The following is a 27376-nucleotide window of genomic DNA, read 5'->3' as shown; positions in this document are numbered from 1 at the left end:
GCTGAGAGCTAGTATCCATGACCCCTTCCCTGGCTATTAATATCATCCCACAGCTGTCTGTTTAGCCTCTTCTGTGTTTTTTTATAGTGGGACCCTATTTCAATTTTTTTCTGGGATCCCCCTGTAATCTAGCCAGTAAAGGCTAAGCAAACAGCTGTGGGCTGTTATTAATAGACAGGGAACATTTTTGGATGACGGCCACTTCCCCGGCTACTAATATCAGCTCCCAGCGGTCTGCTTTCCTTATACTTGTTATGAAAATGACACTGGAGCCCACTCCATTTTTTTTTTAATTTTAGGCTATGTGCCCATGATCTGGACGTAGCAGCGCTTTGGACACAGCATGTTTTTGCTGCGTCCAAAATGCTGCATTCTATTGAATGCAGGTAAATCCGCCTGTGTTCACTGAACCATGCGGATTTACTGCATTCAATACATTTTAGCGGTCAAATTTCTGTTGCGGAGACTAGCGATTCTGCAAGAGAATTTGACATGCTGCAGTCCTGAAAGACGTGCAGCATGTCAGTTTTCCACGGGTGATCTGCTGCCTCAGATGCATGCATAGTGGACATGGGATTTCTAGAAATCCCATCCAATGTACTGTAACATCTGGACGCTGTGGGTTTGACGCTGCAGAAATATGAAGTGTCGAAACCCGCTACGGCTCCTGATCGTGGGCACATACCCAAACTCACCCGCAGCATTTCAATTTCTGTAGCGGAAACGCTAGTATCCACTGCAGATTTTGACCGATTTGAAATGTCATTATATGCGATGGATCCGCATGTATTGACAACAAAAGTGCGGCATTAGAACAGTGTTTTGGATACAGCAAAAATATTCTGTGTCCAAAGCGCTGCTGGTTGCTGATCATGGGGATGTAGTGGCTAACGAAACAGCTGTGAGCTGTTTATAGCCAGGGAACATGTTTACCTAATGGCACCTTCCTAGGCTAAAAATAGCAGCTCTCAGCTTCTCCAGAAATTACATTAATGGGAATGCTGATGAGATTGGGTTTATGGGATTATCTGACACCTAGCCCTTTTTGTTTAGTGATGACAAGGTGTCAATCAGACCCTTTCATTACTAAACCTAATTAAAATAAAGAGTTAAATAAACACAAACAGCGTAAAACACTTTATTTGAAATACAACAGACATTCTTTAATCATTTAAATTAACCAATATACTCACCCCCGGTCTGATGGTTATCCAAGGGTTAAAGTGATGTCTCACGTTTCTTTTTTCAAATATGGTATTTTTATTTAGCTCCAAAAAGCATTCATTGATGTACGAAAACTGCGTCAAAATTGCAGCAAAACACATGTTTTTTCTGCAGCGTTTTTCTTGCCAAGAGATGCAGAAACCTTAAGGAATTTTCTGCATTCAAATCCTGAATGTGCTCTCATAGCTTACAGCAGCATTTAATTGAAGCTACCGCAGGATGCCAAAGACTTACCATGGTAGCCAGGGTAGGTTGGATTTCATAAGTGACAATGATTTACACTGTTTATTCGCTTATATAGTACTATTAATTCCACTGTGCTTTACAGGCATCATCACTGTCCCCATTGAACTCAATCTAAATTCCTTATGAGTATGGCTGTGGGAGGTATTTGAACCCAAGATCCCAGCGCTACAGTGCTATATTACACTGAGCCACTGTGTGCGATTATTAGGCAATTTGTGTATTTGATTGTTGAACTACAGTGCTGCCGGTCAATCCAAAAGGTTAATAAACCTGAATATTGAAGAAAGTAAAAGTGAGGATTTGTCTGTCTTAGGAGAATATCTATATGTGCAGAATTATTCGACTAAATGAAAAAACATAAATTTTCCTATCTCAGTTAGTCATTTTTATCTGTTAAAGTGAGAATAATAGCCAAACAACTCAATGTACAAACATTTCTGGCATTTTCAAAAAAATATCAGTGACCAATATAGCCACTTTTTATTTTGTAGCAGTCATAAGTCTTCCATCCATGGAATCTGTCATTTTCTTAGGCTCCTGACAATGAACTTTATGAGCAGTACCAACCACAGCCTCCAAGGTACTGTTCAGACAGGTGTACTGTTTTACTCACCGTTTAAGAAGGGCCCATAAGTTCTCAAATGAGTTTAGTCAGGTGAGGAAGGGGCCATGTCATTTTTCTTTCATCTTTAAGGCCTCCCTGGTTAGGCAAGCTGTATAATACTGCGATGAATGCAATGGTGCGTTGTCGTACATAAAAATCATGGTTTTCTTGAAAGATGCAGACATTTTCCTGTACCATTGCTTGAAGAAAGTGTCTTCTAAAAACTGGCAGGTTTTTGAGTCTTTTCAACTGCAAAAGGTTGGACTAGCTCATCTTTAATCCCTGCCCATAGCAGTATGCCACCCCCACCTTGCTGACATCTGATTCGAAGTGGAGATCTGTGCCCATCACTGATCCAGCCATGGGCCCATCCATCTGGTCCTTCAAGAGTCATTCTCATCTCATCAGTCCGTAAAACCTTGCGAAATAATCTGCTTTCAAATAGTTCTTGTCTTGATCTTGACTTTTCCACTTGTCTTGCTCAGTGGTGGTCGGGTTTCAGCCTTTCTTACGTTAACCATGTTTCTGAGCACTTTCTGGGCCCTCCAGGGAGGTTGTAGTTCTGGACAGCACTGGAGGATAATGGGATCCTGGTCATTTCACGTTTGATTCTCAAATCTTTAGCAGTTGATGCGCGTTTTTTTTTTTTTTATCACCCATTTTTTGCGACCCTGTTTACTATTTGCAATAAACCTTTTAATGGTTCTGTGATCACACCCCACTATCTTAGCAATTTCAAGGGTGCTGCATCCCTCTAACAATATTTGCCTTTTCAGAGTCAGTTAAATCTTTTTGGCCCATTTTGCTCCTTAATAATTCTGCACACCTTGATAAAGGGTGATGATATTTTTTGGCCTCACCTTCCCTATTACACAAATACACATCACCTGATCTGATTCACCCAATAAGCATTCAGGGTTATGCAGCTTGGAGATGGAAAATATGCATTTGATTGAGTATATGGTTAAAGTACTCCTCTAATAATTGTCACACAATGTATACTGTGGATTTGCAGTGAATAGAATGTGTTCAAAGCATCACAGGTTCTAGTCACCAAAGGGGACTTGGTATAGAATAAAAAAAATTGTCACCCTCATTTTCTCCCTTTTAAAAAACAAGTTTTTAGTGTAACTGTGCCAGTAAAAGTCTGTTGTCAGAATATAAAGGTAACTGACCCATGGGGTAAAGGCCGTAAAAAGCCCAAAAAATTGAACCTCCAGAATTGTAGTTGTTTGATCGCGCTTTCTGCCTTCAAAAAAAAAAAAAATTACAATAAGAAGCAAACTTCACATATCTCCTACAGAAAAATAAAATTGTTACATTTTTAAACAAAATAACAAACAAGAAAACTCAGCTTGCTATTGCTAACCCCTATTGCTGACCCCACCACTGATGGGCAGATTTTTGCCTATGCACAGTGTACACAGAAAGCTGCCAAAGTTGTGTTGTGTGTGGGTTTAAACAGAGCTCAGCATTCAGAGAACTGGTAGATCAGATAAAACAGGGATTTTGTCAATATCATAGCAAGCAGCTCCGTAAGTGATACGTCACTGGAATCTGCATCCTTGCCCCTGCTCAGATTGAGTAGTAAACACCTGGTGACAGATTCCCTTTATTATGGTTGGCCCAAAGCTTTGATTCCTTCATAGTTAACTGGTCTTAATCATTTTCTTGTCTTTAACAAGAATAGAAATCGAGCAGAAAGATCCATTTTACAGCTATCCATTAAAGTTGTCATCTCTCTGTATCAGGAAGCCCTGATGCTGATGTGAGAGTCCTCGGTGCCCTGCACTGCTATAAATGAGGACATTGATAACGCACGACCTCTGTGCTCCTCATAGCTGAACCCTGTGATATCAGCTAAATTCAGAATTCTGGTTTCCTGTTCTCAGGGAGTGAAGCATCATGGGAGTTTAGATGACCAATTCAGGGCTGTGGAGTCTGTAAGCCAAACCTCCGACTCCTCAATTTCCCTGACACAGACTCTGACTCCCTCATACATGGCTCATGTTTAAGTGATAAATTTACTGCAGCACAGATTCATCTCCGCTAAAAGTCTAGACCCTTAGATCAGGAATAGGACAGACATTTATAGGACATTTCATAACTTTCCCAAATTCTTATGAAAAAATATTCCCCACAAACTGCATTGAACTACTGTACCCAATTTATTATATATTTTAGGAGTTGGATTCCGTCCATTTTATACCGACTCCACCACTCCGACTCCACAGACCGAAGACGATGATACAGATACAGCTATAATTTCACAGGATATGATTGCATGTAGATCTTCAGAACAAACGAGCAGTTTTTTTCTATACTTTTACTTTGGATGTGAATGGCAAAGAGAACCAGATCTAGCTTGATTTCAGCAATCTTGTCCGTGTGAAGATGTAGTATCAGTAATATCAGATTATCTACAAGTCTGTGGATGGCATATACTGGTCACTGTAGTTTGTGGATTAAAGTGGAACTCTAGTTACTTGGACTGGTGTTCTGCTTTTTCTTGCATTTAACATGTAAAACATAGATTTACTTGAAAGGAATAAGCCAAGTTTCTTCCTGCCAGGTATAGTACCATGTCTCCAGGATCTGACCCTTATCTCCAACTCATCGGTATGCCGTGGGTAGACGAGGATGAACACTGTACCCAGCTTCTGCATGCTGGCACTATGCAGGTGTCCGCACTGGCTCTGGAGCTAAATTCTCAATACCACTTCTCATATATCCTAAATGAAGTAGTGAAAGTTATCAGCACCAAAAAATAATGTGAGAACTGAATGCGGTTACATTGACATTTATTTTATTCCGAAAAGTGTTCTTGTGTCCCTGGTCCCTACAAAGCATTAACAAGGAATGCGTTAATTTGTCTACAATTTTGTGGTGGAAGGTAACAGGCAGATCGGTTTGTATTTGATTATCATTCTTGCATTTATTTATTTATTTTTTATGTTTTAACCTTTAACTTATTTTTCATTTAGGATGTTGTAGTGAACCTGTGATTCTTGAAAAAAATGATCAGTTTTGAGCTTTGTATTTTGCTTTGTGTTGACAGAGTCCATATAGGTCACATGAAACAGAAGAATACCTTGACTTACCAGAGTATGAACTTGGGCCTGTAAACAAAGGACCAAGTAAGATGTTCATTGTGCGTGCTAGAGGACTGCCATGGTCGTGCACTGCAGAAGACGTGCTCAATTTTTTTTCTGGTATGTTTGGGGAATGTAAAACGATTGTCCTTAAGGGATGACTTACTTTTCATAAACTCAGAGGACCCATGTATCTAAATCTGATTAAATTCTCACCAGAAGTCATTATAGCTCAGACATAATTACTTTTATTTATTTTTTCCTGCCCGGCTCTATGCAGCACCTTTTGTTTTGATGCTGCCAGGGCTTTCTCTTGATGGAATTGTGAATAATGACATTTCTCATTGTTCCTCTCAGACATTGCCTCTTTTTACAGCTCTCTAGTGCAGGATGGTACGCCATCCAGAAAGTAAGGGGCATAGCCAGGGCGCAGTGAGGATAAGGGCAGATAAACACTGGGCGCATTGGCATGTGAGGGGCATTTTGGCTACAGTCATTATATTTATAAAGGATTAATCTCACTGCATGAAACCCATTTGCACGTTTGCCCCGATTCATCAAGACAGGTGTTTTGTAAGCCACTGTTGATGAATATTGTCCTGGCATAAGATAATCTAAACTCATTGAGACGTCAGCTTCTTAATAAATTTAGCACACCTTTCAGCCATTGTGCGCCACTGCAAGAAGTATACTCCAGTCCTATTTATTTTTGTGCAAAAATATTTTCTAGAATTCTGTTGCTGTTATTTTTCAGGTTGCAATGTACGGAGTGGCACAGAAGGGGTGCACTTCATATTTAATAGGGATGGAAAACCACGAGGAGATGCAGTCATTGAGTTTGAGACAGCAGATGACTTGGTAAAAGCATTAGAACAGCACAAAAAATACTTGGGACAGCGGTATGTGGAAGGTAAGAAATGTGTACTATTCAATGCCGCTATGCTAGTGAGGTTAAAAAAGCCAAAGATGAAATAATATCTTTTTAAACCTACAAAAATATCAGGAGTAAAACTGAATAAATATTGATTGCTAAAAAAGGTAAAAGAATGTCAAACCAAGGCTGAGACCTCACAGGGAGCCCTGACAAGGTAATAATAGTTACCGTCAAGCACACAGATCACAATCAATGTAATGATGGATCTTCAGAAAGAGAAGATTCAAATGGCAAATCCCATAGTCAGGTCAAGATAAACAGATTATTACATGAAAAATAGTGATGAGCCAAGTGTCACAAAAAGGTAAGCGGAGGAAAAATGCTACAATAATCCAATATGGACACACTGGGAGCACCATAAAATGTAAAGCGAAATGACCATACTGATAAGGAGACTAAGGATAAAGTGCTGGATGGAATAAAATATGAGAAGTTAGATTAGAAAGGGCAAAAACCTATGTGGAAGTCAAGGAGCCACACGTTTCGCTTACAGCTTCTTCTGGTGGTAGCGATTATTACCTTGTTAAGGGCTCCTTGTGTGGTCTTCGCATCTGTTTGACATTCTCATTCTTACTTGTTTATCTATTTTTTTTCTCAATAAAGATTAATTCACTTTTACCCTGGCTGTGATTCTCCTGATATTTTTGTTGGTTTTGTGTTCTCTTCAGAAGAGCCTTTCTAAAGTATGGTCAAATATAAGCATCATTTCATCCTTGCTAAATTTTCAACAGATATTTGAAAAGTGAGAAGGGGTCATACACCTTTTATTCCTGTGGTGTTAACTTTTGCACACCCCATTGATGTGGCATGCAGCAAAATAGAGCTGTATGCAGTTTACTACAGATTCTATAATGGTGTCTCTGAGCATCTGAGATCCTCCCAGGTGAGGACAGCGCCTAAGATATTCTGTATTGGAAAAAAGCTTTTGCAGACCATTTTTATATTTACTGTTCCTATTTTCTCTATTTCATATTTTTTAGTTCGAAATAGGATTTTTTTCAGAAGCTGTATTTTTGTCTTGCAGTGTTTGAAATGAGCCATAAAGATGCAGAGTCGTTGCTGCAAAGACTGCAAGCTCCTTTGTCGCCCACTGCATCCTCCTCTGTGTCTCAAGCTGCACAGTCAGCGGCTGGTACCCCAAGTGATGGTACTGTGCGCCTCCGCGGTCTTCCATATAGCTGTAGTGAACAGGATATTGTTAATTTCTTTTCAGGTAAATTATATTTGTATCGTTTTTGATTTTAGAAAATTTTGTTCTCAAAAGCATCATTGTGACATATAGCGTTATAGATCTATAACAGCAGGGGATATAAAAGGCTGTTGGTTGCTGATTTTCACAGACCTGCTTTAACCCTTTTCCAACAGATGTAGAGGTAAGTTCTATGTCAGGTGCTGATGTTTGGAGCAGGCTCAGAAACTGAGCTTTCTCCACATCGCAAATACCGGCTGTGTTCCATAGCAGGCATCTGCCTCGTACTGCAACGATCGGAGCTGTGATCATTGCTGTTAACCCCTTAAACACCTCTATTAATTTCTGACAGCAGCATTTGAGGCACGTGATCCTGGGGGAACACCATTTTGGGCGCCCATCAGCTTCCTGTACAACAAGATCACTGGGTACCTGCTGAAGGCCGCCATGGTTGCTGCCTTAATACTCCTGTGTAGCCTAACTATAGTCTGAGCTTCATAGCAGACCATCATTTTCCCTATAACCTGCAAATACTGTAAACAAAGGTTGAAGACCCTGAGGCAGTGATGGCGAACCTTTTAGAGACCTAGTGCCCAAACTGCAACCCAAAACCCACTTATTTATCGAATAGTGCCAACATGGTCATTTAACCAGAATACTGAGGTTTTAGTTTAGAAAAACAACTCATACAGAGAGCAGGCGAGGGGAACCGAAAGCAGCCACAACCAGAAGCAGGGGTATGAGACTGTAAATATAAAGAATATGCTCCCCCTTCCATCCTGGTATATGTTTGCCCATCCTTGTATATATGCTGCTGTTTGATGCTGCTGCTCCCCCATCCTTGTATATATGCTGCTGCTCCCCCATCCTTGTATATATGCTGCTGCTCCCCCCCATCCTTGTATATATGCTGCTGCTCCCCCCCCATCCTTGTATTTATGCTGCTGCTCCCCCCATCTTTGTATATATGCTGCTGCTCCCCCCCCATCCTTGTATATATGCTGCTGCTCCCCCCCATCCTTGTATATATGCTGCTGCTCCCCCCATCCTTGTATATATGCTGCTGCTCCCCCCCATCCTTGTATATATGCTGCTGCTCCCCCCCATCCTTGTATATATGCTGCTGCTCCCCCCCATCCTTGTATATATGCTGCTGCTCCCCCCCATCCTTGTATATATGCTGCTGCTCCCCCCTCCATCCTTGTATGTATGCTGCTGCTCCCCCCCCCATCCTTGTATGTATGCTGCTGCTCCCCCCCATCCTTGTATGTATGCTGCTGCTCCCCCCCATCCTTGTATGTATGCTGCTGCTCCCCCCCATCCTTGTATGTATGCTGCTGCTCCCCCCCATCCTTGTATATATGCTGCTGCTTCCCCCCCATCCTTGTATATATGCTGCTGCTCCCCCCCATCATTGTATATATGCTGCTGCTCCCCCCCCATCCTTGTAGATATGCTGCTGCTCCCCCCCATCCTTGTAGATATGCTGCTGCTCCCCCCCCATCCTTGTAGATATGCTGCTGCTCCCCCCCCATCCTTGTAGATATGCTGCTGCTCCCCCCCATCCTTGTAGATATGCTGCTGCTCCCCCCCATCCTTGTAGATATGCTGCTGCTCCCCCCCCATCCTTGTAGATATGCTGCTGCTCCCCCCCCCATCCTTGTAGATATGCTGCTGCTCCCCCCCATCCTTGTAGATATGCCGCTGCTCCCCCCCCATCCTTGTAGATATGCCGCTGCTCCCCCCCATCCTTGTAGATATGCTGCTGCTCCCCCCCATCCTTGTAGATATGCTGCTGCTCCCCCCCATCTTTGTAGATATGCTGCTGCTCCCCCCCCCCATCTTTGTAGATATGCTGCTGCTCCCCCCCCCATCTTTGTAGATATGCTGCTGCTCCCCCCCATCCTTGTAGATATGCTGCTGCTCCCCCCCATCCTTGTATATATGCTGCTGCTCCCCCCCCCCATCCTTGTAGATATGCTGCTGCTCCCCCCCCCCATCTTTGTAGATATGCTTAGCTGCTCCCCCCCCCCCCCCCATCCTTGTAGATATGCTTAGCTGCTCCCTCCCCCCCATCCTTGTAGATATGTTGTCGTCTCCCATCCTTCATCCTGGTAGATGCCCTACCCATGAATATGCTCCTCCATACTTGTATTTGCGCTGCTGCTCATCGCATAGTAAAAACAGACACACATAATAAACACTCCTACTCGCCTTCCTTCCTCTCCTGTAGCCGGCAGCTGATTTCAGCGTCCTAACGACGGGGCGCATGGCGTCACTGCTATGTACGCTGACGCTGGCTGCTAGCAGCGTGTATTGCAGCGCTCGTGCCTGGCGAGTTCGTACGCTGCAATACACTTCAGCTAGATGTGTGTCAGAGAACGCACATCTAGCTGAAGTTGGCGGGCTCCAAGTACTCACCCGCCGGGCCCGGTCCTAGTGCTGAGGCGATGGTGCGCGTGACCTTAGGGAGGGCTCTGCGTGCCCTCTCTGGCATGCGTGCCATAGGTTCGCCAGCACTGCCCTAAGGGAACTAAAGCCGATTAAAAAATAAAGTTGGGGGGGGGGGGTTAAAGAAAAAAAATCTTGCCTTATTTAAATCTGCCCTCTATTTCCAGTTTAAAAAGTAAGAAATAAAGAACTAGGCATATTTAGTATCACTTCATCTGTAACATTTTGATCTGTCAAAATGTAAAATTATTTAAGCCATTCAGTAAATGCTGTAAAAAATGAAAACTCCAGAAATGCTGCTTTTTAGCATCCGCATTTCTCTAAAACCTCTTACATGCATGCCTTCAAAATGGTGCCAGTGAAAATAACAATCCCTCACTCGGCTCAATCAGTGGAAAAATGTAAATGTTCCAGGTCTCAGGAAATGGCATCTTATTTTATTTTTTATTTTATTTTTTAAGAAACTTCTGAAGGGTTTATTTATTCACCAGTAAACTTTACAGGGCTGGTATTGCCATAATCGCACTGACCTGAATGATTGATTATTACTGTATAATAAACGCCACAAAAACAATGGCAGAATTTACCATTTCACCTCATTTGGATTTTCTTTATTTATTTATTTTTCAGTACATTGTATAGTAAATTGGAGTCATAAAAAAACTCCAACCCATCCTGCATGTGGCTGTCGATGATGAATGAAATTGTTATGGCTCTTAGAAAAGGGGGAGCAAAAAAGCAAGTGGTTGTGTATGTTCAGTGGTCTTTGTTTTAATAATGTACATGTCTTTACAGGTCTAAGTATAGCCGAAGAAGGCATAACATTTGTGTTTGACCAGAGGGGGCGCAAGTCAGGAGAGGCGTTTGTTCACTTTGTTTCCGATGAACATGCAGAGCAAGCTCTTTTGAGACACAAGCAAGAAATAGGCAGCAGGTAATGTGTTTTCTTTAAGCATTACGTACTAGTATTGTATGTAGTGGCTGTGGTTTTTCATCACTTTGCTTAAAGGTGTTTAGAGGGAACCTGTCAGCAGGATCATCCATGTTAAACTAAAGCTATGGGCAGAATGATGCGGTCATACTGATTTAATACATGCATTTGATGTAAAAATCTGCCGCCTGGTTTTCATTAAATCATGATAAATTTCTGTTTCCTCAGTGCTTCGTGCTTTGAGGCTGCACTTTGGGTAGAGTCTTAGGCTCATGACCCCTCCACTGCCTCTGTTTCATTCATCATCCTGCATTCATTTAAATTTTGGGCTGGCACAGTCTTAGCTGTGGGCGGTGCTCTCGCTGGTTACTGTATTCATGAAAATTACCTCTGGCGGTCTTTAGGAAAATGGCGCCGGAGGTGGCGCATGCACAGAATGAGATCTCGGCTCAAAGATGAGCTGAGATCTCATTCTGCGCATGCACCCCCTCCAGTGCCATTTTTCCGAAGACTGCAGGAGGTTGATCTGCGCATACGCCAGCACCACTTTCATGAAGACCTGTATTAAATCAGTATGATAGCGCCATAAAGTTTAACATTGATGATCCTGATTACAGGCGGTCTTTAAAGGGAATCTGTCACCACTTTGGAGTTATCAGACTTCTACTATGGGCATACAGGGTATAGAAAAGTAAATCTATACACATACCTGTATAGCCCATGGTAGAGGTCTGAATGCAGAGAAATGTAGTTTCATCTTCTTGGTTTTTCACAGGCTTGGCGTCCCCCGGACGCCAAGCTGTCCCTGCCCATCTACTTATCATTCCACCAACTCCCCACCTACGTCCACGTTTACCATATTTCCTCCCTCTCCCCTTTGTTTCCTCCTGGGCCTGTTTGACTGAGCACAGTGACTCCCTGGCGCCTGCGCAATAGAGCACTGTGGCACTGTGCTCAGCCAAATGGGCCCGGGAGGAAACAAAGCGCGCTCCCTGTAAGCTGCGCTTTGCGCATGCATCGGGAGGTGAAGGCAAAAAGCGCACGTCACAGGGACCTGTGATGTGCGGGGAGGGGGGGAAATATGGTAAACATGGACATAGGCGAGGAATTGGAGGAATAATAAGCAGATAGGCAGGGATAGCTTGGCGTCCGGGGGACGCCAAGCCTGTGAAAAACTAAGGAGATAAAACTACATTTCTCTGCGTTCAGACCTCTACCGTGGGCCATACAGGTAAGTATACTACTTTTACATACCCTGTATGCCCATAGTAGAGGTCTGATAACTCCAAAGTGGTGACAGATTCCCTTTAAACAACAGGTATCACACAGGATAGGTGATAACCATATAATCACCCAGGGTTCATCCGATGAGACCCAGGTGATCTATTAGGATGCCATGTGAAAAGAGGTGTAATCCACATGCGTGTCCGCCAATTCAAATTGCATCTATGGTACTGCATGAGACCATTTTTTGGGCGCTTTAGACTTTTTGAGCAATTTAGATTAGATTTCTTTTTATTTAAAAAAGAAAATTAGGTTGTGATGATTTCATTACCCAGGTTGTCATCAGTGCACCTTTATCACTCATTTAACGTACTGCAATTATAAACTTAGGTTGCTCCAATATGACTGAAATTCACTTTGATTGTTTTCAAAATTATTTATTCTTCTTCCTTCTTTTTAGGTACATTGAAATTTTTCCAAGCAGAAAAAATGAAATTCAGAATGCTCGCTTTCTGGTTAGAAAGAGGAAAGGTGTTACTTTTGCTCCAACCATGAAAGAACTTTATGACCCAGACATGTCTGTTAATAATGAAAATAAAGACAGACAGTGTGACATGGTCAGTGAGAACAATCACATGAATGGTGAGATACTTTTCTCTTGCTCGTTCTTTGATCTAATTCTACAGCTAAATAAATGCACACAGTCCTTTTGGCTGAGATTTACCAAGATTGCATGCTAAGGGGTCTACATAGCAGCAGGGTCATACATTAAAATCACAGGACACTGTGATTAGGCCCCCCCATCCAAAAAATATTCGGCGACATAGGCGTGGTCATATCGTTCAACTTGTACGCATGGAGAGGAACATGGCACGTACACAGTAATTATGCCCCTATTTAAGCCCTTAGTGTTCTCGCCCACAATACCAATTTCATGGCCGTTAGAGTATGATGCTCCCAAAAAAACGCCTCCCACCTCAGTGAATTCCCGCCTAACCGCCTGCAATCCTTTACAGTCCACCTATACATACATTATAATACTGCACAGCAGGATACCCCTTAAAGGGGTTGTGCCATGAGCAAAAGTACATTTTAATCGACAGATCTTGGAGTAATAATAATTTCCACAATTGGATGAGTTAAAAAAAAATAAATAAAATGATCCTGTGCTGAGATAATCTTATAAATGTGCCCCTGCTGTGTACTGTGTAATGGCTGTGTCTGACCGTGCAGGAACATAGTCTGATCATACCACAGCTCCTGGGCAGGGGAGGACACAAAACAGTATACAGCTATTACAGCACGGGATCACAGTCGATTCTTTCTTTGAGGTAAAACATTGTGTAACAGGCAGAGAAATGCTTTACCTCACAGAAAGAATCAGCTGTGATCCCCTGCTGTCCTGTCTGTATACTCTTTTCCTTCCTCCCCTGCCCAGGAGCTGTGGTATGATCAGGTCATGTTCTTGCATGGTCAGACACAGCCATTACACAGTACGCAGCAGGGGCACATTTATAAGATTATCTCAGTACAGGGACATTTTATTTAAACACATCCAATTGTGGAAGTTATTATTATTCCAAAATCTGTTGATTTGAAGTAATACTTTTGTTCCTAGCACAACCCATTTAAGTAACTCACCCCACGGTATGATGTGCGAATAGTACCCCCCACCCACACACAGTATGATGGCCCCCATAAATACTGACATTAAAAAAAAAAAAATACTTTCATTCCCCTAATGCAGTGTGAGGACTCCACACAGCATGCTCAATATAGTGACATCATCAAGTCTGCAGGCGCCGGCTGAATGCTGCATTTGCATCATTCTATTTAAAGGTATCCTCAGGATGTGAATACCGTTGAACTTGTGATGACGGGCTGGTGGGGGGTGGTGCCATCTGACACCAGGCTTCCGGCTCATGGGCCTCTTAGCAGCAGCGGTCACTATGGATAGTATGCCCCTGCATAGCAGCTACAACATATATGGGGGCTGAGCAGCTGATGATGGTTGTAGTGTGGAAAATTGGGGCCAGATTCCTTAAGATATTTATGCCAGAATTGTGACGTAATACACCTTAAAAAGTCCCAACATTTTAGCACAACTTGTAAGTTGTGTAAAAAATTTGTGACTTTTTTTTGGTGTTTTCATGTCAGTCCTGGCCAGCACCGCCACAATAAGCAGAGAATGGGTGAGATGGGGTGTGGATGTACCCGCCCATCTTATTCATGAAAACTACTTGCGCATGAAATGCATTACAGTCCCTGACGTGAGCAGCATCTCTGCCGGAGTTGCACGGCACTTGTACGATGCACCCCATTCACTAATTGGTGTGTGCTTTTTAGCAAAAATCTGCTGCCAGATTCCCTTTGTGATCTGAGAGCAGCATGATGTAGGGGCTGAGAACCTGAGTCCAGTGATGTCACTTACTAGGCTGTGTGTTGCTGTTTTAATAGTGTTTTGTCAGCAGGAGGTAATCAGTAAAAGACTAGCTGCCTTGTGCCTCCTAGTCAACTGCTGTGTAACTATGGCCCCACCACTGATTAGCAGCTTTCTACTTCTGCACAGTGTACACAGAAAGCTGACAATCAATGGTGCGGGCGGGGGTACACAGAACTTTGCATTCTGAGCACTGCGAGCTCATGCAGACCATTAATTGACATATCGCTGGAATCAGGATCTCAGCACCTACATCATGCTGCTCTCAGATTACACACAGCAAAAACCTGGTGACAGATTCTCCTTAGTAAATTAAGTGCATCTTAGTCCACCATGGTTACAGCCCTTTATTAAGACTGGTATGTACATGATCAGTCTTGATGAATTTGCCAAATAGTTTTTGCTGTCAGTGTTGTATATGAAAATATTGATTTTTGCTTCAAGCATATGTGTTTTTTGACTCTGCTAAAATGAGTGCGTGCTCCCTCTGCCCAGTGATTGAAGTGCTATTGTGTATATAAGATAGTGATGAGCCTGCTGTCAGCCCGAGAAAAGGGAGAGTACGTCACTGATGAGTATACTGGGCTATAAGCCAAATGGCACTATTATTGTATAATTTGTTTTAATTTCTCCATGCTGTTTTGGCTGAAAGAGCAGTCATGACAGCATAGTCTGATGACTGACAGATCCTCTTTAAGCTTATGCAGGACTACATTTATATGTCATGCTTGCACTCCATACATCATTAATCTTTAATAAGCCTGCACAAAGCAGGGAATTAATGTAAAAAGAATTGTATAGCTTACCTAGATAACATTCAGATCTTTCAATATGAGCATTACAAGGACATTGCATGTACAATTACTTTTAGTAATGGTTCCTAAAAGTACATGCAGCAATCATCATAAGACACGACATTATGTTGTTGTTTTTTTTTATCTAATGTGGTAAAAACTCAGTCAAACCACTGTCTAGGTCTAGATATTCATATATCCTTTTCCTATCTGATTAAAGAGGTCCGGTCATCAGGTTACAAGTGGGCAAGTTTTACTCTTCTTTTATTCCCACTGTTCCCCTGACTAGTCCATTATTTTTTGTTTTATTTTTTAATCCACCATGTGTTTCTAGAGGCATGAGACTTTTCATTTAGTGCATTTATTATACGATTTATTTATTTATTTTAAGAAGATTACCAAGTTGTCATTTCTCACAAGCTAATAATGCAGAGCAGTGTAAAGACACACCCCCTTGGCAAATACAATTAAAAGTAGCACTAAATGAAAACACCTTGTTCTCTGGAACTGTATGGCAGATTAAAAAAAATACCCAAAATACTCGGGGAATAAAATGGTGGTGAGGATAAAACAACAGCAAAAACTGCACACTTTTTTGATCTAGTGATGCATGTTCTTTAAAGGGAACCTGTCACTTCCTTTTTTTTTTTTTTTTTTTTTTTATATTAAACTGCCCCAATGTCTTGTTACTGTTGCAATGGGCATCACGAACATGGTCTTCTCAAGCAAAACTTTCCACTTTTTATCCTTATGTGATTGCATCACATACTTTCTCTTTCAGTCATAGGGTTAGCGCTTTCTAATCTTCCACTTACAGTCCTCTTCAAATTATTCACACACGTCACAACCTGATTGCCTGGACTGCCCCGATGTCACGCCAATCGCCCAGTTAATCCCCCTCTTGCGCGCTGGCTATTATGTCCCCATGCACTGAATCTGGGTGTACGTCCCCAGCTTCATTTCATATCTGTGCATGCTACGGAGCCGCGGTGAGTCAGTGGCCAGGTGACGTGTCCATTGTGGACATGTGCAGCACTGTGTTCCCGCGGCTCCAGAGCATGCGCAGATATGAAAGTAAGCTGGGGACGTACACCCAGATATAGTGCGTATGTGCAGAGACCAGATAGTCAGTGCGCAAGAGCGGGATTTACGGTGCAGTCCAGGCAATCAATCAGGCTGCGATGGGTATGAATAATTTGAAGAGTACTGTGACTAGAAGACTAGAAAGCGCTACCCCAAAGACTGAAAGGGAAGGTATGTGATGCAATCACTTAAGGATAAAAAGTGTGTTTTTAAGATTAGTGGGAAGTTTTGCTTGAGAAGACCACCTTAGTGATGCACATTGCATCACTAACAAGACGTGACCGGTTCCCTTTAAGTGCTGAGAAGCAGCTTTACACCTAATCTTCTCTGGTCAAATAGTTTAAATTACAGTTTTTACTTTACTAAAAAATTTTTGCTTCTTTCCTCCCACAGATTATGGGAAGGACATGTCTGGGAAGGCAGCGGATACCAGTGAATTCACAGTTGTATCACCAGTCCATGATATCCACATTCGAGGACTCCCATTCCATGCATCTGGGCAAGATATTGCAAATGTGAGTTAATATGCAGTGAAAGTTTTTAGATAATTTTACTGATGGGGTCGTAAATAAGTTTATAAGTATTTGGAATAAAAGTGAAAAAAATTCCACATTTTTCAAGAGCACTTTTTGTTTTCCCCGTAACAGTTTTTCCACCCTGTGATGCCATTGAAAATAAATATTGAATACAGCGCAGATGCAGGAGGAACTTCTGGGGAAGCAGTAGTAAGATTTTTGACCCATGAGGATGCCGTAGCTGCCATGGCTAAAAACAGATGCCATATGCGTAAGTTTTCTACTATTCACATAACATTAGTGACTGCCTACGTTTTCTATTGTAAGCACAAGTGAAAATGTGCAACAAGGAAAATGGTTGCTTTAACCCCTCTAACCACTTCAGCCCACCCACTTTCGTGACCAGGACAATTTTTTAATTTCTGACCACTGTCACTTTATGTGGTAATAACTCTGGAACGCTTCAACTGATCCCATTGATTCTGACACTTTGTACTTCATGTTAGTGGTAAATGTGGTAAATTTTGGTCGATATGATTTGCCTTTATTTATGAAAATCTCGAAATTTTGCCAATTTTAAAATTTTGCAGTTTTCAAACTTTAAATTTTTATGCCCTTAAACAATCATACCACACAAAATGTATAATAACATTTACCACATGTCTAATTCACATCAGCACAATTTTTGAAACATAATTTTTCTTGTTCAGAAGTTAGGGTTAAAAGCTTATCAACCATTTCTAATTTTTCAAATAAAATTTACAAAATACATTTTTCTAGGGACCACATCACATTTGAAGTGACTTTGAGAGGCCTATATGACAGAAAATACCTAAAAGTGGCATCAATTTAAAAACTGCACCCCTCAAAGTACTCAAAATCACATTCAAGAAGTTTATTAACCCTTTATGCGCTTTACCAGAATTATAGCAATGTGGGAAGAAAAAAATGAACATTTTACTTTTTACCACAACAATATTGCTTTAACCCCAAATTTTGTGTTTTCAAAAGGGTAACAGGCGAAAATGGACCGCGGTAGGATTCAACTTTTGGAGTGCAAAATTGTCTGGAATAGATAGCGGATGTCATGTCGCATTTGCAGAGCAACTGAAGTGGCTAAACAGTGGAACCCCCCCCCCACAAGTTGACCCCATTTTTGAAACTGCACCTCTCAAGGAATTTATTTAGAGGTGTAGTGACGATTTTGACTCCATGGGTGTTTTCTAGAAACAAGCAGCAGTGGATGTTGGAGTGAAAATTGCAAATCTGCCATTGTAGTGGCTAGTACATTGTAGTGCCCAGCTCGTGCTTCTGGAGACACGCATCCTTTAACCCCTTTAAAGCCCATGACGTACTAATGCGCGTCTGTGCCCTGGGCTTTAAGAGCCTGACCCGTATTAGTACGTCATGGCGATCGCGCGCGCACACAGGCTGTGCGGGCGCGATTGCCGCCGGGTGTCAGCTGATTGTCACAGCTGACACCCGATACTATGTGCAGGGAGCGGTCCTGCACCGCTCCCAGCACATTAACCCCCGCAATGCTGCGATCGAAGTCGATCGCAGCATCGCGGAGGCAAGGGGAGGTGATCGGTATACTCGCCTCCTCTTCCGGCCTCCAGCGCTGTCTGCCGCGGCTTCCCGGGTGTTGCCATGAAGACAACATCCGGGTCACCAGACTGCAGGAAGATTGTTTGGACATGCTCAGTGCATCTCCAAACTATCTTCTCCCTGTCCAGCGCTGACAGCCTGCATGGCACAGGGATGGTGCTGCATTCCTGTGCCATGCAGGCGATCAGAATAAAAAAAGTGAAAGTCCCATAGTGGGACAAAGTAAAAAAGTAAAAAAAACTGTCTGAAAGTGAAAAAAAAAATTGTAAAAATATAAAAAAAAAATAATCCACTAAAAATAAAAATATAATGTACACATCAATAAATATTATTATGAAAAAAAAACCAAACCAATAAAAGTACACATATTTGGTATTGCCGCGTCCGTAACGACCTGACCTAGAAAACTGTTCCACTAGTTAACCCCTTCAGTGAACACGGTAAAAAAACAAAGCAAAAAACAATGCTTTATCATCATACCGCCAAACAAAAATGGAATAACACGCGATCAAAAAGACGAATATAAATAAAAATGGTACCGCTGAAAACGTCATCTCATCCCGCAAAAAACAAGCCGCCATACAGCTCCATCATCCGAAAAATCTAAAAGTTAGAGCTCTCAGAATAAAGCGATGCAAAAAAATAATTTTTTCTATAAAATAGCTTTTACTGTGTAAAAGCGCCAAAACATAAAAAACTATATAAATGTGGTACCGCTGTAAACGTACTGACCCGAAGAATAAAGCTGCCTTATCAATTTTACCACACCTGGAGCAGAATAAAAAAAACAATTCCTGAATTGTTGGTTTTTGTTTATTCTGCCTCCCAAAAATAGGAATAGAAAGCGATCAAAAAATGTCACGTGCCTGAAAATGGCACCAATAACAACGTCAAGTCATCCCGCAAAAAACAAGCCATCACTTGACTGTCTGCCAAAATATGGCGATGCAAAAACTAGATTTTACAAAATATGTGTCTTTTAGTGTGTGACAGCTGTCAATCATAAAAACCCGATATGATTCTGGTATCGCTGTAATCGCACCGACCCGAAGAATAACGTAATCTCATCACTTATACCGCATGAGGAACGGCGTAAAAAATAAACGCTAGGGCTGGGGTTAGGGTTGTGCTAATGTTAGGGTTGGGGTAGTTTTGTTTTTTTTTCCAATGTAAAAAAAAAAAAAAAAAAAAAAAAAAAAGATGATGATATGGCGACTAGTGTTGAGCGCAAGTGCTCGCTACTTGAGTTTGCATCGGGTGCTCGGGTATGCACTGAGTATCGCGGGTGCTCGAGTCTCCGCCCCATATGCTTCGCGGCCAAAAAAACCTTGCGAGGATTGCCTGCCATGCACGAGCGATCCCCGCATGTTTTTTTGGAGGTGTCTAATAACCGTGAAACATGCGGGCGGTGACTCGAGCATTTCACTTGAGCACCCGTGATACATGGTGCATACTTGAGTACCCGATGCAAACTCAAGTAGCGAGCACTTGTGCTCAAGAGTAATGACAACTTATTCAATATGATGACCTAATGTTATCAAATTCTGTGTCGTACCTCTGGGTTCAGGGGCTCTCCAAACGCGACATGGTGTCCGCTAACAAATTGAATGGAAAATCGGCTCAAATTTTTAGCGGATACCATGTTGCGTTTGAAGAGCCCCTGTGTGCCTAAACATTGGAGCTCCCCCACAAGTGACCCCATTTTGGAAACTAGACCCCCCAAGGCACCAATCTAGATGCATAGTGAGCACTTGGAACCCCCAGGTGCTTCACAAATTGATTCGTAAAAATGAAAAAGTGGAAAAAAAAAACTTTTTAATTTTTACGAATCAATTTGTGAAGCACCTGGGGGTTCCAAGTGCTCACTATGCATTTAGATAGGTGCCTTGGGGGGTCTAGTTTCCAAAATGGGGTCACTTGTGGGGGGGTTTCCACTGTTTAGGCACATCAGGGGCTCTCCAAATGCAACATGGCATCCGCTAATTATTCAAGCAAATTTTACTATCAAAAAGTCAAATGGCGCTCCTTCCCTTCCCAGCCCTGCCGTGCGCCCAAACAGTGATTTTTCCCCACATATGGGGTATCTGCGTGCCCAGGGGAAATTGCACAACAAATTTTGGGGTCCATTTTTTCCTGTTACCCCTGTGAAAATAAAAAAAATTGGGTCTAAAGTAACATTTTTGTGAAAAAAGTTAAATGTTCATTTTTTTCTTCCACATTCCAAAAATTCCTGTCAGGCACCTGAAGGGTTAATAAACTTCTTGAATGGGTTTTGAGCACCTTGAGGGGTGCAGTTTTTAGAATGGTGTCATTTTGGGGTATTTTCTGTCATAAAGACCTCTCAAAGTGACTTCAAATGTGATGTGGTCCCTAAAAAAAATGGTTTTGTAAATTTTGTTGGAAAAATGAGAAATCGCTGGTCAACTTTTAACCCTTATAGCTCCCTAACAAAAAAAAATTTTGGTTCCAAAATTGTGCTGATGTGAAGTAGACATGTGGGAAATGTTATTTATTAACTCTTTTGTGTGACATATCGCTCTGATTTCAGGGCATAAAAATTCAAATTTTGAAAATTGCTAAATTTTCGCCAAATTTCCGTTTTTTTCACAAATAAACGCAAGTGATATCGAAGAAATTTTACTACAATCATGAAGTACAATATGTCACGAAAAAACAATCTCAGAATCAGGGGGATCTGTTGAAGCGTTCCAGAGTAATTACCTCATAAAGTGACAGTGGACAGAATTGTAAAAATTGGCCCGGTCATTAACGTGCGAACCACCTTGGGTTGTAAAGGGGTTAAATTAAGCGGGCCCTCATCGCTTCAGATGAAACCCCTGCAGGATCCATTCACTGTAATGAAGCAGCAGAGTTACTCTGGACTCCATCTGGCCTCTGTTCAGCGGTGTCCCTTTTTTTTTTTTTTTTCCAGAAGTGCACAAAACTGTGTGGACGACCGCACTTTTATTCACTCTTAAAAAGACTTACACTGCTGGATCACAGACCAGAGTCCATCTGCCTCATTATATGGAATCTTCTGCTGGGGGTTGCTTCTGAATCACGCAGCGCTCGGCGTAGAGCACAGGATAAGTTTAAGCTGAGCCATACTGCGATCCTTGGGAGGCAGAAGAAACAAAATCGAATTCATAACTTGACATGTTAATTTAATTCCATGAGCTGTTCCCCCAGAAATAATTGCTGTCCAGCTGTTTTGTTTTGCATATTTTAGAAAATGAGTTGTGTTCATCTGCTAAATCGTCGCCATCTGCTGGTCAGTATTTGTTTCTGGGGGAACAGCACAGTGACTATAGCAAAATACAATGTATATAGAGGTTTTATTTATTTTTTGCTCACTTTACACTTTTTTTTTTTTGATTTTGGATCATTTTGCGAGCCATATTCTTTAATGAATTAATGTAGTTTGATTAACGTACAGCTGACACCCACAGTGAAGGGTTCAGGTACACCTCTTGTGCCGCACCATATATTTACAGCATCTGACTATTACTACATAGCACAAGCACTATAAATTATAATTGGCTTTTTTATATAATACATTATAGACTACATATCAGATTGTAAAATGCTGAACTTGTTTCAATCCAACCTTGTACCTAGAGATGGACTTGATTGGAAAAATGTAATTAGAGAGAAGTTGGAATCCAACCAAAATGCACTTTTCCTTCGTGATCTGCTTTTGGTGAATTTTAAATTGGTCTTAATTTTTTCTTAATGTTTTTGGATGTTAATCAGTTTTAACAAATCATTTATTTCAGTTATACTAGGTATTCATGTACTTAACTGACATTTACCATAAATAATTTTTCCCCTTTTAGAACATGGATACTTAGAACTGTTCCTGAATTCATCGCCAGATGGTAAATGAGATCAGTTTTGGTCGTGTTGTTGCCCACATTAAAAAGGTATTACTGATAATAAAAATAATTGTGCTAGTAAGAGGTTTTATACATTGTAAATGGGCATAAAGCACGGCGTTTATTTTCTGGAGTGGCCACTAAACATATTGACAGAGTATTGGATTTCTACTCCATACACTATGTACATCCGGCTGGTAACAACTAATCTGTGGGTGCACCAGGTGACTGACGGCCATGAACCCCTTCACGCCACGGCCATTTTCCATTTTTCCGCTTTTGTTCTTTACTCTTTCCCAGAGCCATAACTTTTTTTATTTTTAGGTCAATATGACAATGTGAAGACTTGTTTTTTGCCGGACAAGTTAAACTTTTGAACTACCCCATTGGTTTTACCATATCGTGTACTGGAAAACGGGGGGAAAAAAATTCCAAGTGCAGTAAAATTGCAAAAAAAACCCTCAATTCCACAGGTTTTTTTTTTTACCATGTTCACTAAATGGTAAAACTGACCTGCCATTATAATTCTCCAGATCATTATGATTTTGTATATACCAAACTTGTATATGTTCTTTTTTTATTTAAGTGGTGAAAAAATCCAAAGTTGTTTTTTTTATTTTAAAAAAAAAAAAAGTCACCATTTTCCAAGACCTGTAGCATCTCCATTTTTCTGGATTTAGGGCTGGGTGAGAGCTTATTTTTTGCTTGCCAATCTGATGTTATTGATACCATTTTGGGGTAGATACAATGATCGCCCGTTATTGCATTTTATTGCAATGTTGCAGCGACCTAAAAAACTTCTGGCATTTTGACTTTTTTTCTCATTACTCGTTTACTGATCGCATTCATTATTTTTATGTATTGAAAGGATCAGGCGATTCTGAATGTGGCGATACCAAATATGTGTATATTTGATTTTTTTATTGTTTTATTTTGAATGAGGCGAAAGGGGGGTGATTTGAACTTTTTTATATTTTTTCCGTTTTTTGTTTGTTTTTTTTTTTTAAAAATATTTTTAAACCTTTTTTTTTATTTTACACATGCTTCAATAGTCTCTATGGGAGACTAAAAGCTGCGATCTTGTGTAGCAGAACTACTCACTTGCTATGAGCTCCGACACCTGCGGCAGCACTCATAGCATCCTGGCAATGACAACCTTAGGGGTCTCTTGCAGACCCCGGGTTGTCATGCCAACCCATCGGCGACCCGCGGCCATGTGACATGGTCGGGATTTGTGATGCGTTTCTGGGCGTGGCCATGTTAAATGCCTCTGTCGGAGATTGACAGCGGCATTTAACATGTTAACAGCCACCACGATCCACCCGCGGCTGTTATGGGCACATGATAGTGGATCAGATCAGCTGCCATGTCCCTGGAAAGGTGCGGTTCATCGCGGGAGCCCACATCAAAGATGGAGACACGCCATGCGCCGTACATGTACGGCGCATGTCGTGAAAGCATTAATATGATCATAGATCATCAACATAGTAGTGAAGAACCCATTTAACAACCTGTATGTATAAACCGGGCCCCTGGTACCAATATATGGCATTGTTTGCCATAGGAGATCTGTGGAAAGCCTTTCTCTTCTTGCTTGAGATCTAATTCCGATTTCTACCGTGACTTGCGAAAGTATTCACTCCCTTGCCTTTTTACCTATTTTGTTTCTTTACGCGAGTCACCGATGCGTGGGCATGACAACCCTGGGTCTGCAGCAGACTCCAGTGGTTCATGAGCTGATCTCTATGAGCGCCACCTAGTGGTCGGTGCTCATAGCACAGGAGCATTTCTGCTACATAGAGGTGATCTGCTCATCACCTCTATGTAGCAGAGGCGATCAGACAAGTGCTATGGAGACTATAGAAGCAAGCAAAAAGTGAAAAAAAAAAATGTTTTTAAAAAAAAAATATAAAAGTTTAAATCACCCCCCTTTCAAAATAAAATAATAAAAACCCACATACACATATTTGGTATCGCCGCGTTCAGAATCGCCCGATCTATCAATATAAAAAATAATAATAATAATCTGATTGGTAAACGGCGTAACGAGGAAAAAATTCTAAACGCCAGAATTACGTTTTTTGGTCGCCGCAACACTGCAATAAAGTACAATAACGGGCGATCAAAACATCGGATCTACCCCAGAATGTTATCAATAAAAACTTTAGTTCGGCGCGCAAAAAATAAGCCCTCACCCGGCCTCAGATCCCGAAAAATGGAGACGCTACGGGTCTTGGAAAATGGTGCCTTTTTTTCTTATTTGCAAACTTTTTGGATTTTTTTTCACCTCTTAAATAAAAAAGAACCTGTACATGTTTGGTATCTACGAACTCGTAACGACCTGGAGAATGATAATGTCAGGTCAGTTTTAGCATTCAGTGAACGTGGTAAAAAAAATTTTTTTAAAAAATCTGTGGTATTGCACTTTTTTTGCAATTTCACCGCACTTGGAATTTTTTTCCTGTTTTCCCATACACGATATGGTAAAACCAGTAATGTTCAAAAGTACAACTCGTCCCGCAAAAAATAAGCCCTCGCACGGCCATGTTGACCAAAAAATAAAAACGGTATGGCTCTGGGAACAAGGGGAGCAAAAAACGGAAAATCCCAGGATTGCGCAGGGGTTAAACACATTCAACTGTGGAAGTTATTATCATACAAAGATGTATTGATTATAATCAACTTCTGTTCATGGGACAACCCCTTTAAGCAAGAAGCAACACTAACCAAGCGACACCATAATGGCCAAGGAGATCTCCAAACAATCAGGGACAAAGTTGTTGAGAAGTAGGGTGGAGTTAAGAACATGGTACCACAACTAACCTACCAAGACAGGGCCGCCCACCAAAACTCTCAGTCCAGGCAAGGGGGTCATTAATCAGAGAGGCAGCATAGAGGCCAAAGGTAACACTAAAAGAGCTGCAGAGTTCCCAAGCAGAGAATGGAGTATCGGTCCATACGACAACAATAAGCCGTGCACTCCATAGAGGTGGCCTTTATATAAGAGTGGGCAGAAAAAACACTTACACACACAAATTGTAAGACTCGTTTTGAGTTTGCCAAAAGACATGTGGAAGAGTCCCCAGATGTATGGAGGAAGGTGCTGTGGTCAGATGAGTCCAAAATTGAACTTTTTAGCCACCAAGGTAAACTATATGTCTGGTGCCAAACCAACACAGCTCCTCACTCCAAGAACACCTTCCCCACAGTGAAACATGGTGGTGATATCATCATGCTGTGGGAATGTTTCTTGGCAGCAAAGACAGGGAAAATGATCCGAGTCAAGGGGAAGATGAATGGTGCGAAATACAGGGATATTCTTGAGCAAAACCTTTTTTAGTCTGTCACCGATTTGAGACTGGGACGGAGGTTCACCTTCCAACAAGACAATACCCAAAGCATACTGCTAAAGCAACACATGAGTGGTTTAAGGGTGTAAATGTTTTGGAGAGGCCTAGTCAAAGCCCAGACTTTAATCCAATTGAGAATCTGTGGTCAGACTTGAAGATTACTGTTCTCCAGAGGTAACCGTTGAACTTGAATGAGTTGGAGCAGTTTTGCCTTGAGGAATGGGCAAAAATCCCAGTGGCAAGATGTGGAAAGCTCATAGAGACTTATCCAAAGCGACCTGCAGCTGTAACTGCCGGAAAAAGAGGCTCTACAAAGTAGTGACGTTAGGGGGTGAATAGTTATGCACACTGAAGTTTTCAGTTATTTTGTCCTATTTGTTTGCTTCACAAAAAGAAAGAAAAAACCAAATGTTCACAGTTGTAGCCATGTTCTTTACATGAACTGATGCAAACACACCAAAAAAAGAACAACTGATTTTTGTGAATTTCCAGCTTGTGAGGTAGCAAAACATGAAAAAACGCTAAGGGGGTGAATAATTTCACAAGCCACTGAATATTCAGTGATATTTGTATGGAATTGTGTTGTACGTATCTTTACTTGACATCGTACCAATTAATTTACATATTCGTTTTTTTTTTGTTTTAGGGCATTTAAGTATCTTCTCCACCTCCTGACATTAGACTGTATAAACACCTCTATTTTCTTTTTAATGGCTGTTTAAAAGTTCAGGACTTTTATTTTAAATACATATATATTTGTTACCTTGCTGAATGTAAGAAGATAGCCGTACAGATCCAGCAAACAAAGATATTTCATGAGATTACCAACTCAAAAGTACTTATTGGCCTGAAAGAAAAATTCTCAGAAGAGTGGATATAAGTTGCAAGCCAACAGCGTATGTTCTTGTTTCATCAAAGTGCCTAAGATAATAGCCAGAATGGAGTTCCTTTGAAAATGAAGGAAAACAATAAACTAGAAGATATCAACAAGCATTTAATTGTCCTGCATTGTGCCCACATAGATTTATAGACACACTGGTAAGTGGTACAGTGAATGGTCAGTTGTCTTATTTCCTCCACGTTCTAAGAACTGCTATGTGATGGGTTCAGTTCTTGCATAGTTAATTTTGCAATTGGTTCTAAATTTATGAAAACCGTTACATTTATTTGTAATATTATGGGGTTGGAATACAAATGAAATAAACTAGGAAAATGGTCAGTTGTTTTGTCTCTTGTCTTTATTTTTTTTCTTCTTTCTATATTAAAGCATCACATGATGATCCTACCAGTTGTTATGTTCCCTTCTATGTTAGGACTTACAAAGTACTTTATTAAAGGTTTTGTCTGGGATTTAAAAAAAAAAATATATATATATATATATATATATTCCTCATAGACAGTCAAGTCTGGTATTGGATCTATGCTCAACTGATCTACACAGATTGGCGTATCCTAGTCCTCAACCCTATATGTTTTCCCACCACCCCCTCATCCTTTTCTTTCTGGTAATACCACTTATCATTGTATTGGTGGATTTCCCTGCGACTGTTGGGAAACTTAAAGCGTTTTTTATTGTTTTGTTATTGTCTTATACCTACCAGCTGCAGTCTTCTTCTTTTATCGGTGCCGCTCCAGTCGGTGTCCAGCAATTGGTGACCTGCTGGATTGCTCCAGTGTGTGTTTGGAAGTCTCAACTCAATGTAAGTCTGAGAGCCAGAACAAGGACATCATAGACTTCTGTAACCTCTGAGTTGTGCCTGTTGCCTCTGACTTCTGGTTAGCGCTAGACTGGAGCGGTGCCAGGAAGAGCTGAAGA

General features: G+C 41.3%; 1 protein-coding gene across 1 annotated transcript; it reads left to right on the top strand.

Annotated features, from left to right (window-relative positions):
• The first annotated feature begins 5130 nt into the window (after positions 1–5130).
• LOC141152766 (G-rich sequence factor 1-like) lies at positions 5131–26779 on the top strand. The gene is made up of 9 exons (XM_073637455.1): positions 5131–5286; positions 5921–6076; positions 7125–7313; positions 10536–10674; positions 12356–12537; positions 16606–16727; positions 16860–16998; positions 22172–22258; positions 26207–26779. Exons 1-8 carry the CDS (start codon positions 5217–5219, stop codon positions 22219–22221), a joined length of 1047 nt encoding a protein of 348 aa, XP_073493556.1. The 5' UTR covers positions 5131–5216; the 3' UTR covers positions 22222–22258; positions 26207–26779.
• Positions 26780–27376: the final 597 nt, after the last annotated feature.

Source organism: Phyllobates terribilis, unplaced genomic scaffold (genome assembly GCF_046119375.1).
Source record: "Phyllobates terribilis strain yellow unplaced genomic scaffold, ASM4611937v1 Scaffold_1__5_contigs__length_1240528914, whole genome shotgun sequence".
Taxonomy (NCBI): domain Eukaryota; kingdom Metazoa; phylum Chordata; class Amphibia; order Anura; family Dendrobatidae; genus Phyllobates; species Phyllobates terribilis.
This window is presented reverse-complemented; position numbering and strand designations above follow the sequence as displayed.